At 36.7% G+C, this 17,970-nt stretch overlaps 1 protein-coding gene across 11 annotated transcripts in view; it reads left to right on the top strand.

The window, feature by feature from the left end:
- The window catches only part of CARF (calcium responsive transcription factor), a 76,830-nt gene that overhangs the window by 23,562 nt on the left and 35,298 nt on the right, over positions 1-17,970 (top strand). For 9 of the 11 annotated variants that reach the window (XM_088828240.1, XM_088828241.1, XM_088828253.1 and 6 more), the window contains 4 exons: positions 5,939-6,059; positions 13,909-14,052; positions 14,649-14,882; positions 16,702-16,864. In XM_088828240.1, coding sequence (XP_088684366.1) covers positions 5,939-6,059; positions 13,909-14,052; positions 14,649-14,882; positions 16,702-16,864 — 662 coding nt within the window. Of the gene's footprint in view, positions 1-5,847; positions 6,060-13,908; positions 14,053-14,648; positions 14,883-16,701; positions 16,865-17,970 lie in introns of all 11 variants that reach the window. The other 2 variants (XM_088828268.1, XM_088828258.1) reach the window with 2 other exon arrangements.

Here is a 17,970-nt window from a genome sequence, read left to right as displayed (position 1 = left end):
TACAACCAATTATTTTATATTGTAAAATTATATTTTAATATGTTAGGGTAAATAAATAATACTTTATACTGAAAAATGAGAAGTAAAAAATAATTAAATTCAAGGTAGACCTATTTAATAAAAATTAAGCCATAGAGCAGTTTTATTATTTTAAATATGTGTAGCTATTTGTAGTTGGGTTTTTTTTCCCCCCATCCAATCCAGACATTCTTTCCTTCTATCTTGATTTGTCTTGTGGGGAAAAAAAATCACTGTTTGTTTTATATAGCTTATAACCCTGGGGATACTGTATAGGATTGGTATACAATTTGGAATTATGATATAGAATTCTGATGTTCTAACATCAGGTATGTTGCAGCATTCTCAAACACTGTGTTGCTGCTGCATTTACTAAAGCAGTAGAGTTTCAAGCAAGTCCTTAAGTGTCATCCTAGGACTAGGCAGACCACAAAGAACCTAAGAATAAGTGATTTGTTTCAGGGGTGAGCAATTCTACAGGAAGAGTTGTAGACTCATCCTGGACCTCTGAGAGTAAAGAGAACTCCTTAGAGAAAGATGAGATAAACGTAACCCTTCTGCACAGGTTTTATTCTCCTGCCTAGTTCTAATCCCTTTTTTTGGTTTGTTTTAATTTATTTTTTAATTGAAGGATAATTGCTTTATAGAATTTTGTTGTATTCTGTGAAACATCAACATGAATCAGCCATAGGTATACATATATTCCCTCCCTCTTGTCTAATCCCTTCTTAACTCTCCTCAGGCAGCTGCTCTATGAATATGGTGTGTTTTTGTACTTCATACATGTTGGCATTTATAGTATTTTTTATTATTTTAAATGTTTTAAATTATACGTAAGTAGTAAAATATAGACATTATTAAGTAAATTTCTCACTCATTTTGAAAATCTATATTGATACTTACGGATTCTGGTTAATTCTATTTTGTTATTATATAATTTAATATCATATAATATGGACTATTACATAATAATAAATTGTTGCTTAAATTTGGTCTTTCCAGCATGTGACCAAACTGCAGTTATTTTTCTACTAATGATCATTTATGTTGTTTCCAACTTTTCAATATTGCAAAGAATTCTATAGTCTAACCTCCAAAATATATATTTTCTGTTGAAAAGCATAAGGAGTTTTCTAGATTATTAGTTTGAAACACAGTTTCTGTGGGTCAGAAATCCAAACTAGGTTTTTAGTTTTGTGTGCACTAAAGTAGAATTGCTGAGTTGTAAAGTATGCTCACTTTGTCTTCACAAGATTATCTCAAGTTGCTAAGATGATAGTTCAGGTCCAAATCCCTTCTCTAAATTTTTTTTTCCAGATGTATTTCAGAATTCTGAATTTTTTAGAGTATAATATGATAATATTATAGAATGCTCCCAGCAAGTATTCTATAGGCAATATTACATGCTCAAACCCAGTAAGACTTTATAGTTACAGTAAAAGGAATAAATAAAGACTATAAACAGCCTCGTGAAGTTCACACCAGGTTTTACAGACAAATGTATTCCAAGCTATTTTGTTTTCTCTGCTTTTTAAATTTCAAAATCATACATGAGGGATTGACAACCTGTATTAATTTTTAGTCCTTTCATCAATGTATGAAAATTTCCCTTTCCCACATTTGTTCTATGATTTAGCATTGTCAGATTTAAAAACATCTTTATATTATTGGAATTTTCATATGGACATCAAAGTAGAGGTGATAATATATGAAATTTCATAACTCCATGTATCCATCATCCAGCTTCGACAAGTACCAGCATGTGGTCAGTCTTGTGTCATTTATATGCCTATCTACTTCTTCATTCTCAAAGGTGATTTCACAGGAAATTCCAGATATTATTTCATCTATAATTACTAAGGTATATAATATATACTAAAGTATATATCTGAAATATAAGGACTCTTTATATATATAAATGTAACAACAATTCCATTATTGGACTTTAAAAGAATTAATAGCAATTTCTTAATGTCATCAGTTGTCCAATGTTAGCATGTTTCCACTGCTCATAGTTCTTTTTTCAGAGGTTTGTTCAAATTCACACGCAAACCAATTCACAGATTAAATTTGGTTAAGTTTCTTCTCATCTAAAAATTTCTCTCTGTTCCTCTGGGTAGTTTGTTCTGTAGAGTTTGCCATATTTAAGATTTTGCTGCTTCTGTCTCTGGTGTTTTTTTTTAACATGTTCTTTTATCTCCTGTATTTCCTATAGACTGTTAGATCTAGGAGTTTGATTAAATGAAGATATAATCTTCACTAAAATATTTTGGAAGAATACTTCATTGGTGTGCTGTATACTTGTTATCGCTACCTAGATAGCATTTTTAACTTTAAGACTGATCAGTAGATTCAGCTGTTTTAGAGTATTGTCAGGTTTTTATTTTTGTCAGTTTGAGGAGTGTTGAGAGTATTTTACTGTTGTTTTAATTTGCATTTCCCTGCTTACTAGGGAATTTGAGGATCTTTTTATTTGTTTAATATCCTTTTTTTTTTTTCTTTCTGAATTGCCTGTTCATGGTCTTTGCCCATTTTTCTGTTTGGCAGTTAGTTTTTATTTTTAAAAAATTATTTGTGGTTCTTTATATTCTGCATATTAGTTCTTTGTTTTATGTATTTTAAAATAGTTTCTCAAACTGATTTTCCTTTTACCATTACTTAGAAGAAGTTAATATCATCTTTATCAACATTTTTGTTCATGATTGGTATGTTTGGCTTTATATTTGCAAGGTTTGCTGTATCCTACATAGATTAGGATATTCAACTAAGCATCTTAAATTGTATAGTTTTCACATCTGCTTATTTGTATTATATATTGCAGTGTAACAAAGTACCCCAAATATGGTGGGTGAAAACAACAAACATTTACTGTCTCACAGTTTCTGTGGGTCAGAAATGCAAGAGCAGCTTAGCAAGGAGGTTCTGCTGCAAGTTCTCTCACAAAAATGCAATTAAGGTGTCGGCTGGAGCACAGTCATCTTAGGGCTTGCCTGGGAGTGGATCTGCTTCCAAGCTGACTCCTGTGGCTGTTGGCAGGCTTCTTTCTTGTTGGGTGGGCCTCGTCAGAGAGCTGCCTCACCATATGACATCTGATTTTACCCAGAGAGAGCAATCGACCAAGAAATGTCTTAAGATGGAAGTCATAGTCTTCTTATAAGCTAATATCAAAAATAAATCCTGTGACTTTTGCCATCTGAGCCACCAGGGAATCTGTAAATGGACAGCACCAGATGGTCAACACCGAAATCAGGTTGATTGCATTCTTTGTAGCCAAAGATGGAGAAGCTCCATACAGTCAGTGAAAACAAGACCAGGAGCTGACTATGGCTCAGATCATGAACTCCTTATTGCTAAATTCAGACTGAAATTGAAGGAAGTAGGGAAAACCACTAGACCATTCAGGTATGACCTAAATCAAATCCCTTACAATTATACAGTATAAGTGAAAATAGATTCCAGGGATTAGCTCTGAAGAACTATGGATGGAGGTTCCTGACATTGTACAGGAGGCAGTGATCAAGACCATCCCCAAGAAAAAGAAATGCAAAAAGGCAAAATGGTTGTCTGACGAGGCCTTACAGATAATGGAGAAAAGAAGAGAAGCAAAAAGCAAAGGATGAAAGGAAAGATACACCTATATGAATAGCAGGGAGAGATAAGAAAGCCTTCCTCAGTGATCAGTGCAAAAAAATAGAGGAAAACAATAGAATGGGAAAGACTAGCGATCTCTTCAAGAAGATTAGAGATTCCAAGGGAATATTTCATGCAAAGATGGGCATAATAAAGGACAGAAATGGTATGGACCTAACAGAAGCAAAAGATATTAAGAAGAAAAGGCAAGAATACACAGAAGAACTGTACAAAACAGATCTTCACGACTCAGATAATCACAATGGTGTGATCACCCACCTAGAACCGGACATCCTGGAATGAGAAGTCAAGTGGGCCTTAGGAAGCATCACTACGAACAAAGCTAGTAGAGGTGATGGAATTTCAGTTGAGCTATTTCAAATCCTGAAAGATGATGCTGTGAAAGTGCTGCACTAAACATGCCAGAAAATTTGGAAAACTCAGCAGTGGGTGCAGGACTGGAAAAGGTCAGTTTTCCTTCCAGTCCCAAAGAAAGGCAATGCCAAAGAATGCTCAAACTACCGCACACTTGCACCCATCTCACATGCTAGCAAAGCATTGCTCAAACTTGTATAAGCCCAGCTTCAACAGTACGTTTATCATAAACTTCCAGATGTTCAAGCTTGATTTAGAAAAGGCAGAGGAACTAGAGATCAAATTGTCAACATTGGTTAGATCATTGAAAAAGTGAGAGTTCCAGAAAAACATCTCCTTGTGCTTTACTGGCTATGCCAAAGCCTTTGACTGTGTGGACCACAACAAACTGTGGAAAATTCTTGAAGATTTTTAGTTCTCAAACAAAAAGACCACCTGACCTATCTCCTGAGAAATCTGTATGCAGGTTAAGAAGAAACAGAATTGAATATTCAACAACAGACTGGTTCCAAATCGGGAAAGGAGTACATCAAGGATGTTATATTATCTCCCTGCTTATTAAAGTTAAATGCAGAGTACATAATGAGAAATGTTGGACTGGATGAAGCACAAGCTGGAATCAAGATTGTTGGGAGAAATATCAATAACCTCAGATACGCAGATGACACCACCCTTACGGCAGAAAGGGAAGAAGAGCTAAAGAAAGTGAGAGAGGAGAATGAAAAAGCTGGCTTAAAATTCAGTATTCAGAAAACTAAGATCATGGCACTGGTCCCAACGCTTCATGGCAAATAGATGGGGAAACAATGGAAACACTGAGAGACTTTATTTTTTGGGGCTCCAAAATTACTGCAGATGGTGACTGCAGCCATGAAATTAAAAGACGCTTGCTCCTTGGAAGAAAAGTTGTGACTAACCTAGACAGCGTATTCAAAAGCAGAGACATTACTTTGCCAGCAAAGGTCTGTCTGGTCAAAGCTATGGTTTTTCCAGTAGTCATGTATGGATGTGAGAGTTGGAGTATAAAGAAAGCTGAGCGCCGAAGAATTGATGCTTTTGAATTGTGGTGTTGGAGAAGACTTGAGAGCCCCTTGGACAGCAAGGAGATCCAACCAGTTCATCCTAAAGGAAGTCAGTCCTGCGTATTCATTGGAAGGACTGATGCTGAAGCTGAAACTCCAATACTTTGGCCACCTGATGAAAGGAACTAATTCATTGGAAAAGACCCTGATGCTGGGAAAGATTGAAGGCGGGAGGAGAAGGGGATGACAAGGGATGAGATGGTTGGATGGCATCACTGACTTGATGGACTTCAGTTTGAGCAAGTTCCGGGAGTTGATGAAGGACAGGGAAGCCTGGTGTGCTGCAGTCCATGGGGTCACAAAGAGTTGAGCACGACTGATTGACTGAACTGACTGATGACTTCTGCCATAGTCATTAGAAGTAAGTTAATAAGTCTAGCTTATGCCCAAGGGGATGGAATTACCAAGGACATGAGTACCAGGAGCCAGGATCGTTGGGGTCTATCTTAGAGGTTGGTAATCACATGATCAAACAACTCAAATAGAAATAAGGAAGTCAATTATAAAAGGAAATAAAATTATAAAAGACTTTCATATTTGTTAGCAAATGTAGCATTTGCTAATTTCTACTTATAAAGTAGTAAATTTTATTATTTATATATATGTAAATATCAGTGACATTCAGTAGATGTGGTATTTGCTGATTTCCCTACATATTTGATACAATTGGTAACTATTATAATAAACTTTTTTATTTATGTGTTTTCATATCTCAGTAAGACTGTTATTTTCTTTCCTTAAGATTGTGTAATTGGAAGTATAGATTTTGTCACTGCTGGCACCAGAGCAGATGGATACTTGAATTAATATCAATAGTTCGTTTTGGCCCACAGGGAGTAGAGCTGTGGTAATGGAGTGTCAGTATGGGCCAAGGAGAAAAGGTTTCCAGTTAAAAAAAATTGGTGAGCTGGAAAATAGGTCTTGTCAGCTCTACAAAGCCACTTGTCCAGCCCGGTAAGCTTCATTTTCTTTTATTTTTTATTAGGTACTTATGTTTGTATAGTTAATATGCACGTGTGCATGTTTTTATTATGTTTAAGCTGTGCCAGAAACTATACAGTGAAATCTGTTTCCTCTTACCCTGCATGTCCCACTTTAAGGCAACAGCTCTTACCAGTTTCTTGAGTAACTTTTCAAAGATATTCTGTATATATGCTTATATGTATATATCCCACTTTAGCCTCATGAATGTTGAAGATCTTAATAAAGATTACTAATATTTTCTTTCCTTAAATTTGGGTAGTAGCATACCTTCTTTTCTTCTGTGAATTCACATTGATACATTTCCGTTCTGAATGCCTAATGTGGTTATTTGCTCAAAGCTGCTACGTTTCATACTAGTGTGATTGTAAAGACATATATTACTATACACACTTAAAAAAGTTGTTTTAAATTTAGGTATAGTTGATTTATAATGTGTTAGTTTCTGCTGTACAACCAAGTGATTCAGTTATACATGTCATTACTCATTTCATTTTCTTTTCCACTATAGTTTATCACAGGATATTAATTATAGTTCCCTCACTATATCATAGGACCCTGGTGTTTTACTCTGTGGTTTTTTTATTCATTCCCAATATGTCTCAAAACTGACTCCATGTCTGTGTATAAATGAGCTGATTATTTCTTTTTATTGATGGATTAATTGATTTTAAAAATTGAAATATAACATTAGTTTCATGGTTCCTTTTTAATAGTCATATAATATTCCACTTGTAGATGAATTCTCATTTACTTAATTAGCCCTCCAACAGTGAACTGTAGGCACTGAAAAGTATTCTTCATTATTATTTATGAAGCTGCAGCTAATAACATTGTAGCTATTTCTATAAGTATGCCACTGCTGCATCACTTCAGTCGTGTCCAACTCTGTGTGACCCCATAGACGGCAGCCCACCAGGCTCCGCTGTCCCTGGGATTCTCCAGGCAAGAACACTGGAGTGGGTTGCCATTTCCATCTCCAGTGCATGAAAGTGAAAAGTGAAAGTGAAGTCACTCAGTCATGTCCAACTCTTTGCAACCCCATGGACAGCCTTCTCTGTCCATGGGGTTTTCCAGGCAAGAGTACTGGAATGGGTTTCCTTTGCCTTCTCTTCTATAAGTATATCAATGGAATAAATTCCTTGAAATTAAATTGTTAGGGCAAGTATTGTGTTCTTTTTAAATGTTAGCAGTTTTTGGAGAGTTGGAGAGTTGCTTGATAGTGATTTTACCAATTATATTCACAGCCGCAATATATAAGACCAACATGGTCAGTTTTAGGTAGAATAGGACCACTGAGTAGTCATTACTTTAAGAATGAAAAATGTACACCAATGAAAGATTTTTATAATGTTTTTCAGTAGTAATATTCTGTTTCGCACATTTATAGTGTTTAAATCATAAGATAAAATTTAAAAGTAACATGTAAATGTTACATTTAGTTGAGCTTTGAAATGCGATTTTAGCAATATGTCTCATATCACAATCTGAACATTCTCAAATAGTTTTTAAAGCCAGTTAAGCTTTAATCTGATAATGTTAACTTTCAGTTCAGTTCAGTTCAGTCGCTCAGTCGTGTCCGACTCTTTGCGACCCCATGAATCACAGCACACCAGGCCTCCCTGTCCATCACCAGCTCCCGGAGTTCACTCAAACTCATGTCTTATCGAGTCGGTGATGCCATCCAGCCATCTCATTCTCTGTCGTCCCCATCTCCTCCCGCCCCCAGTCCCTCCCAGCATCAGAGTCTTCAGTGAGTCAACTCATCGCATGAGGTGGCCAAAGTATTGGAGTTTCAGCTTTAGCATCAGTCCTTCCAGTGAACACCCAGGATTGATCTCCTCTAGAATGGACTGGCTGGATCTCCTTGCAGTCCAAGTGACTCTCAACAGTCTTCTCCAGCACCACAGTTCAAAAGCATCAATTCTTTGGCGATCAGCTTTCTTCACAGTCCATCTCTCACATCCATACATGACCACTGGAAAAACCATAGCCTTGACTAGACGGACCTTTGTTGGCCAAGTAATGTCTCTGCTTTTTAATATGCTATCTAGGTTGGTCATAACTTTCCTTCCAAGGAGTAAGCGTCTTTTAACTTTAGACAGTGTTAAAACCTGACCATTAAACATGACCATTAAACAATTGCTTTGAAGTATAAGCAATTTAGAACTTTGGACCAAACTTGGGAGAAAGAAACTATAGGTGAAGAAATAATTTTATTCTCAATCGTTCTACAAGTACTTTTTGAGTGTCCAATGTGTACCAGAAAGAATGAAGAGACAGAGCCAAAGCAAAAACAACACCCAGTTGTGGATGTGACTGCTGATGGAAGTAAAGTCTGATGCTGTAAAGAGCAATATTGCATTGGAACCTGGAATGTTAGGTCCATAAGTTCAGTTCAGTCGTTCAGTCGTTTCCAATTCTTTACCATCCCATGGACTGCAGCATGCCAGGCTTTCCTGTCCATCACCAACTCCCAGAGTTTGCTCAAACTCATGTCCATTGAGTCGGTGATGACATCCAACCATCTCATCCTCTGTCCTACCCTTCTCCTCCCACATTCAATCTTTCCCAGCATCAGGGTTTTTCAAACGAGTTAGTTCTTTGCATCTGGTGGCCAAAGTATTAGAGTTTCAGCTTCAGTATCAGTCCGTCCAGTCTAATATTCAGGACTGACTTCCTTTAGGATGAACTGGTTGGATCTCCTTGCTGTCCAAGGGACTTTCAAGTCTTCTCCAATACCACAGTTGAAAAGCATCAATTCTTCGGCACTCAGCTTTCTTTATACTCCAACTCTCACATCCATACATGACTACTGGAAGAAACATAGCTTTGACTAGATGGATCTTTGTTGGCAAAGTAATGTCTCTGCTTTTGAATATGCTGTCTAGGTTGGTCATAACTTTTCTTCCAAGGATCAAGCGTCTTTTAATTTTATGGCTGAAGTCACTATCTGCAGTGATTTTGGAGCCCCCCAAAATAAAGTCTCTCACTGTTTCCACTGTTTCCCCATCTATCTGCCTTAAAGTGCTGGGACCAGATGCCATGATCTTACTTTTCTGAATGTTGAGTTTTAAGCCAGCTTTTTTACCCTCCTCTTTCTCTTTCATCAAGAGGCTCTTTAATTCTTGTTCGCTTTTTGTTATAATGGTGGTGTCATCTGCATATCTGAGGTTATTGATATTTCTCCCGGTAGTCTTCATTCCAGTTTGTGCTTTATGCAGTCCAGCATTTCTCATGATGTACTCTGCATATAAGTTAAATAAGCAGGGGGACAATATACAGCCTTGAGGTTCTCCTTTCCCGATTTGGAACCAGTCTGTTGTTCCATGTCCAGTTCTAACTGTTGCTTCTTGACCTGCATACAGATTTCTCAGGAGGCAGGTCAGGTGGTCTGGTATTCCCATCTCTTCAAGAATTTTCCACAGTTTCTTGTGATCCACACAGTCAGAGGCTTTGGCATAGTCAATAAAGCAGCAGCAGATGTTTTTCTGGAACTCTCACTTTTTCAGTGATCCAACCGATGTTGACAATTTGATCTCTGCTTCCTCTTCCTTTTCTAAATCCAGCTTGAACATCTGGACGTTCACGGTTCACGTACTGTTGAAGCCTGGCTTGGTGAATTTTGAGCATTACTTTGCTAACGTGTGAGATGCGTGGCAATTATGTGGTAGTTTGAGTTTTCTTTGGCATTGCCTTTCTTTGGGATTGGAATGAAAACTGACCATGAATCAAGGCAAATTGGAAGTGGTCAAGTAGGAAACGGCAAGAGTGAACATCGACACTTTAGGAATCAGCGAACTAAAATGGACTGGAATGGGTGAATTTAACTCAGATGACCAATATATCTACTAGAGTGGGCAAGAATCCCTTAGAAGAAATAGAGTAGCCATCATAGTCAGCAAAAGAGTCCAAAGTGCAGTTCTTGGATGCAATCTCAGAAACGACAGGATGATCTCTGTTTGTTTCCAAGGCAAGCCATTCAGTATCACAGTAATCCAAGTTTATGCCCTGACCAATAATCCTGCAGAAGCTCAAGTTGAATCGTTCTTTGAAGACTTACAAGACCTTCTAGAACTAACACCCAAAACTGATGTCCTTTTCATTATAGGGGACTGGAATGCAAAAGTAGGCCGTCAGAAAACACCTGGAGTAACAGGAAAATCTGGCCTTGGAGTACAGAATGAAGCAGGGCAAAGGCTAAGAGAGTTTTGTGAAAGAACGTACTGATAATAGCAAACACCCTCTTCCAAAAAACAAGTGAAGACTTGACTCGTGATAATTACCAGATGGTCAACACCGAAATCAGATTGATTGTATTCTTTGCAGCCAAAGGTGGAGAAGCTCTATACAGTCATCAAATACAAGACGGGGAGCTCACTGTGGCTCATGAACTCCTTATTGCCAAATTCAGACTTAAGTTGAAGACAGTAGGGAAAACCACTAGACCATTCAGGTATAACCTAAATGAAATCCTTAAAATTATACAGTAATTTTAAAGAAGTGACAAATAGATTCCAGGGATTAGATCTCATAGACAGAATCCCTGAAGAACTATGGACAGAAGTTCATGACATTGTACAGGAGGCAGTGATCAAGACCATCCCCAAGAAAAAGAAATGCAAAAAGGTGAAATGGTTGTCTGATGATGCCTTACAAATTGCTGAGAAAAGAAGAGAAATGAAAGGCAAAGGAGAGATATACCCATTTGAATGTAGAATTCCACAGAATAGCAAGGAGAGATAAGAAAGTCTTCCTCATTGATCAATGCAAAGAAATAGAGGAAAGAAATAGAATGGGAAAAACTAGAGATCTCTTAAAATAAAATGAGAGATACCAAGGGAACATTTCATGCAAAGATGGGCTCAATAAAGGATAGAAATAGTATGGACCTAACAGAAGCAGAAGATACTAAGAAAAGGTGGCAAGAATACACAGAAGAACTATTCAAAAAAGATCTTCATGACCCAGTTAGTCACTATGGTGTGATCACTCACCTAGAGCCAGACATCCTGTAATGTGAAGTCAAGTGGGCCTTGGGAGGCATCACTGTGAACAAAGCTAGCGAAGTTGATGGAATTCCCATTGAGCTAAAAAAATGATGCTGTGAAGATGCTGCACTTAACATGCCAGCGAATTTGGAAAACTCAGCAGGACTGGAAAAGGTCAGTTTTCATTCCAATCCCAAAGAAAGGCAATGCCAAAGAATACTCCAACTATCGCACAATTGCACCCATCTCACACGCTAGCAAAGTAATGCTCAAAATTCTCCAAGCCAAGCTTCAATGGTATATGAACTGTGAACTTCCAGATGTTCAAGCTGGATTTAGGAAAGGCAGAGGAACCAGAGATCAAATAGCCAACATCGGTTGGATCATTGAAAAAGTGAGAGTTCCAGAAAAACATCTACTTCTGCTTTATTGACTATGCCAAAGCCTTTGACTGTGTAGATCACAAGAAACTGTGGAAAATTCTTGAAGAGATGGGAATACCAGACCATCTGACCTGCCTCCTGAGAAATCTGTATGCAGGTCAAGAAGCAACAGTTAGAACTGGACATGGAACAACAGACTGGTTCCAAATCGGGAAAGGAGAACCTCAAGGCTGTATATTGTCCCCCTGCTTATTTAACTTATATGCAGAGTACATCATGAGAAATGCTGGGCTGGATGAAGCACAAGCGGGATTCAAGAGTGCTGGGAGAAATATCAATAACCTCAGATATGCAGATGACACCACCATTATGGCAGAAAAGGAAGAATTAAAGAGCCTCTTGATGAAAGTGAAAGAGGAGGGTGAAAATGTTGGCTTAAAACACAACATTCAGAAAAGTAAGATCATGGCATCTGTTCCCATCACTTCAAGGCAGATAGATGGGAAAACAGTGGAAACAGTGAGAGACTGTTTTGGGGGCTCCAAAATATTGCGGATGGTGACTTCAGCCATAAAATTAAAAGACGCTTGATCCTTGGAAGAAAAGTTATGGCTAACCTAGACAGCATACTAACGCATATGTATGGAATTTAGAAAGATGCAAATGATAACCCTGTATACGAGACAGCAAAAGAGACACAGATGTATAGATCAGTCTTTGGGACTCTGTGGGAGAGGGTGAGGGTAGGATGATTTGGGAGAATGGCATTGAAACACGTATGTTGTCATATGTGAAATGAATCACTAGTTCAGGGTCAATGCATGTTATAGGATGCTCGGGGCTGGCATGCGGGGATGACCCAGAGGGAGGATAAAGGGAGGAGGGAGGTGGGAGGGGGGTTCAGGAGGGGGAACTTATGTAAACCCCGGGGCGAATTCATGTCAATGTATGGCAAAACCAACCAATATAATATTGTAAAATAATTTGCCTCCAATAAAAAATTAATTAATTACAAAAAAAAAGAAAAAAACATCAAATATCTATTTTAGTAGATATAAAAGAAGCCTTTGATAAAATTATATCTCCATTCATGTTTTTTCAAAACTCTCGAAACAAATTTGGAATAAGACAGAAATCTATCTTTATTCATAATTTTTAAAATACCCTCTTAGCAAAGCAGAAATAGAAGTTTATCTATTAAATAACTATAGAAATTTTATGCTTCATGATAAATTTTGAAGATTTCTCCTGATATTTTGAGAATGGGTCAAGACTGTCTACTATCTCTACTTTATTCACCATTGTAGTAGCAAAAGTCTTAGTCCCTGTTAAAGTGAGAGAAACACAGGTTATAAAGAAGTAAAAAATTAAAACTCTCATTAAAAAAAATAATAATAAATAAAAATAAAAAGCAGAGACATTACTTTGCCAATAAAAGTTTGTCTACTCAAAGCTATGGTTTTTCCAGTAGTCATGTATGGATGTGAGAGGGTATAAAGAAAGCTGAGTGCTGATGAATTGATGCTTTTGAACTGTGGTATTAGAGAAGACTTGAGAGTCCCTTGGACAGCAAGGAGATCCAACCAGTTTATCCTAAAGGAAGTCAGTCCTGCATATTCATTGGTAGGACTTATGCTAAAGCTGAAACTCTCATACTTTGGCCACCTGAAGCAAGGAATTGATTCTTTTGAAAAACCCTGATGCTGGGAAAGATTGAAAGTGGGAGGAGAAGGGGACAACAGGATGAGATGGTTGGATGGCATCACCAACTCAATGGAGATGATTTTGAGTAAACTCCGGGAGTTGGTGATGGACAAGGAGGCTTGACGTGCTGCAGTCCATGGGGTCGCAAAGAGTTGGACATGACTGAACTGAACTGAACTGACTCTGTGCTCAACAACAACATTGTGTATCATGGGAAGGAGTGAGATGGAACACTGAGATGATAAACTTCACATGAAAGCAATATAATATTTCAAGAAATTAAAAGATGGATAAATAAACTGGAATCAGATAGAATGCTCTGAATGCTGGTAAATCATTTTTACTTGATTAAGGAGCAAGTAGATTTCAGAAGTGGTACAATGTGAAGTATTATGGCGTTGATATATCAGGTGGATGTAAGAAATGAGATAATGGCGGCTAGAAGCCCCAGAAGTAGGGCATTACAGTAATCCAGGCATGAGCAGGAGAACGAAGAGACAGATCCAGGAAAAAAAACGGTGGTTTCGTAGTGTTTAGACATTTTTTACTAAAGTAATGACTATTGTTAATTTGCTAAGTATTATATACTGAGAATATTGCGTATCTTTCATATAATGATCTGAATGCTTTCTAGATAATCGAATTTTCTCTAAACTTTAGTAATGCTTAAACTTCTGTTTGACAAGTTAGATAATCTTGAGATTATAGTTTAATGGAGCAAATTCTTCTTTTTCTTATGAAAAGGATTTACATTAAAAAAGTACAGAAATTTCCTGACTATAGAGTTCCTACAGACCCCAAAATTGACAGGAAGATAATCCGAATGGAGCAGGAGAAAGCCTTTAACTTGCTAAAAAAGAACTTGGTAGATGCTGGTGGTGTTCTTAGGTAAGACTTTTACTTTGTTCTTGTATTTACAAGTTACTTTGCTCCTTTTACAAGAATTCTGTCTATAAGAGAAATTATGTTTTCCAATTATTCCATTAAGAAATGGTTTCTATAAGGTAGATGTTTTATTATTAGCTCCCTAGGTATTAAACTGATTTGCCATGTATAAGCCATTGAGTTTATCAACCACATGTGGATAATTTTGACCAAAGAATTCTGTATACCATATGGAAGTTTTTTCCCAACATAATAAATTCATATTTGGAAACACGTTTTATTATATATTTAGTACTTTCTTGCAACCTAATTTGCTATAGCCCACCAGGCTTCTCTGTCCATGGCATTTCCTAGGCAATAATAGTGGAGTGGGTTGCCATTTCCTTCTCTAGTGGTTCTTCTTGACCCAGGGATCAAACCCACATCTCCTGCATTGGCAGGCGGATTCTTTACCACTGAAATACTTGGGAGGTATTTAATATGATATTATTATATATAATTTTTCAAAAAAATTATTCCTTCTCTTAATGAGTATTAACATAAGTATATGAGTCTTGCCTTTTTCTAGTAATATAATTTTAAATATTTTCTCTCGTTAGGTGGTATGTACAGTTACCTACGCAGCAAGCTCATCAGTATCATGAATTAGAGACTCCCTGCCTCCCTTTATCATCTTCCTCCTTTCCCATATCTTCTCTTGAAGAAGAGGAAGCTGCAATTAGAGATGAGAACTGTACATTGCCCTCACGTCTACATCCTCAAGTAGCACATAAAATTCAAGAATTAGTATCACAGGGAATAGAACAAGTGTATGCAGTTAGAAAACAGCTAAGGTACAGTAGAAACATTGTTTATGTTTTTCATTTTTGTTTGTTGGTTTAAATAATACACTTAACATTGTAGACATATTCCAGGATATATGCTATCAGAATATATAGGGAATATAGTTTATTAATTTATTAAAATAGTATTATTTATGAATTAATCACTTTTAGCAGATGTTTTGCAAGCCATGAGTAATGATTTGAATTACTCATTTGAGATATTCCATGTTCAGATTTGGCAAATTAGGCTATTTTTAAATGATATATATATTGAATTATATACTAAATACCTTTACAGAAAGAAAATTTTTAGAAAAGATTTTAAAACATTGGCCAAGATATTTGTTTTAACTCATTTGAAATGTGCAGTTTGAAACAAAAGAATATGAGCAGTTTTTTGTCTAATGAAATTTTATATGTAGTACTCTGTGTGTGCATGCTACGTCACTTCAGTTGTGTTCGACTCTTTGTGACCCTGCCGATTGCAACCTGCCAGGCTCCTCTGTCCATGGCATTCTCCAGGCAAGAATACTGGAGTGCGGTTGCCATGCACTCCTCCAGGGGATCTTCCTGACACAGGGATCAAACCCGTGTCTCCTGTGGCTCCTGGATTGCAGGTGGATTCTTTACTGCTTAGCCACTGGGGAATCCCCATGTAGTACTCTGGTCTAATTTTATTGGTACTGAGGATATAATAATAATTATTATTATAAATATGAGGCACTTACTATGTGTGTACCTAATATTATGCTAAGTAATTTATAGGCACAATATCATTATTCCTATGACGTTATAAATTCAGTGTATTTATCCTCATTCTTTAGATGAGGAAATGGAGACTTGGGATGGTTGAAGAGATATAGCTAGAAGTAAAGTCTAGGTGTACAACTTTGCTCTTTACCATGATTTCTGCTTCTTAACTACCTTATTACTGCTTGTTATTGTATAGTCGGATCTGAACAGCAGAATGAGTATTTCCCAGGATTATTTCTTAATTAATACATGACTTCTGTTTAACAGATTTCTTAGACATTTTATGTTTATTTACATTGGGGCATTGTTAGAGCCAGAGTTTGGTAAGCCATCCACTATTTTACTAAACCTAAATCTTAAGAACAAAAGTATGATACAGCTCTGCAATATGGCCTACTGAATATAATGCACAAAGCATGTGTACATTGAATTTTATCATTTCTTTTTATATATTTACTTTTTATGCCATCTTGTGGCAACATTGTCTTTTATTTCTATCTTCTCTTTGGTCTACTTGTAAAATTTTAGCAGATCATATTTCATATATTATCTGAAGACTTTTGAAAGCAATGAAATATGATGTTTATATGTGTAACTTTTTGTATAGGCCCAGTCTGTCTTAGTTACTAGCCTGGTGTATGGCTTTGGGCAAATTACTTAATTTCTGTAGTCCTTAGTTCCCTCCTCTGTAATGGCCGAATGTTGATTATACTTACCTCACAAGATTATAAGATGGGTTAAAGGAGATACTAGATATAAAGTGTTCAGTTCAGTGACTGACAGAGTAAGCATTCGAAAACATACTGTGTTTGAACTGAAAACAGTGATTTCATTAAATTCATAAAAATATCAAAGCTCATTCATAGGTGTTTAACCAGTGAAAATAGTACCTTTCTTTTAATCTGCATGAATTCTATGACAACATGTGGGAAAAAAGTAGAAAAATATAAATTACTTATAAAGCTGTAAATCATACTTCACCGAATTATATGCTAAAAGAGAACCTTTCTCACTTGAACTAAATTATTACATTGCTAGATTGTTTATGTTTTTATTCTATTTTATATTTCCACAGAAAATTTGTGGAAAGGGAACTCTTCAAACCTGATGAAGTACCTGAAAGACATAATTTATCCTTTTTTCCAACTGTAAATGATATAAGAAATCACATCCATGAAGTACAGAAATCCTTGAGAAATGGAGATAATATATATAACTCAGAGATTATTCCAGCAACGGTATGATTGCAACTGTAATTTCTTGTTTTATTACAGTAGTCCTCAGCTAATGCGTGGTTGCTATTAGGCCATGTAAATAACTGTGATGTAAGGAAAAATAGTGTTTTTTCCCAAAATGTAAACACTGAACTCTTAGGTGATGATTTAACTAAAATGTTTTTTATTACTCCCATAAAAAGAAATCTAAGTGAATTTCTAGCCATGACTATAATAACAATAGTAATCTTCACTTAAAAATCAACATATTTTATCTCCATAAAAGTATATCTTATTTATGTGACAGATATTTATTGAGTACATACTATGTATATCTCCACCTCTTTTCAAATATGTCAGCAAGTTTGAATAGAATAGTATAGACTTGAATGTGATGATGTTGGTTCTATATGCCCTCTGTGGATATAAAACTTACCTCATACTCTGATACTGTAGTTTCCCCCAGAAAAGTGGCCATTTCTACCTACTCTGATGAGAGTAGAAACTACTCAGAAACTGCTGATAGTAATATACACAGTGGTTACCCAGAAATTACCCAGAAACTACTCATTGTAATACACACAATGATTTTGTCATTAAAATCTCAAGTAACAATATCCTTTGCTGTCTACATTTTTACTCTCTAGATTCAGTAACTGAATAGTTTGAGATTTTTTTTTTAAGCTTGAGCTATTCTTCTTTTCTATCCAAAATGCTTAGTTATTCACTATCCAAAATTCAGAAACTAAAACAGATTTGAGTACCAGTAGTCTTTGTCACGGAGAAGGCAATGGCACCCCACTCCAGTACTCTTTCTTGGAAAATCCCATGGATGGAGGAGCCTGGTAGGCTGCAGTCCGTGGGGTCGCTAAGAGTTGGACACAACTGAGCGACTTCACTTTCACTTTTCACTTTTATGCATTGGAGAAGGAAATGGCAACCCACTGCAGTGTTCTTGCCTGGAGAATCCCAGGGACGGGGGAGCCTGGTGGGCTGCCGTCTATGGGGTCGCACAGAGTCGGACACGACTGAAGTGACTTAGCAGCAGCAACAGCAGCAGTCTTTGTCAAATTCTTGCTGTCTGAACTTGGGAAGATAATTTCTTTGAATAGTTAAGTATACTTACACTT

The sequence above is a fragment of the Moschus berezovskii genome, chromosome 2, assembly GCF_049115385.1.
Source record: "Moschus berezovskii isolate FMDL1 chromosome 2, NW_MosBer_1.0, whole genome shotgun sequence".
Taxonomy (NCBI): domain Eukaryota; kingdom Metazoa; phylum Chordata; class Mammalia; order Artiodactyla; family Moschidae; genus Moschus; species Moschus berezovskii.
The sequence above is the reverse complement of the archived record's forward strand: the minus strand, read 5'-3'. Positions and strand labels throughout refer to the sequence as shown.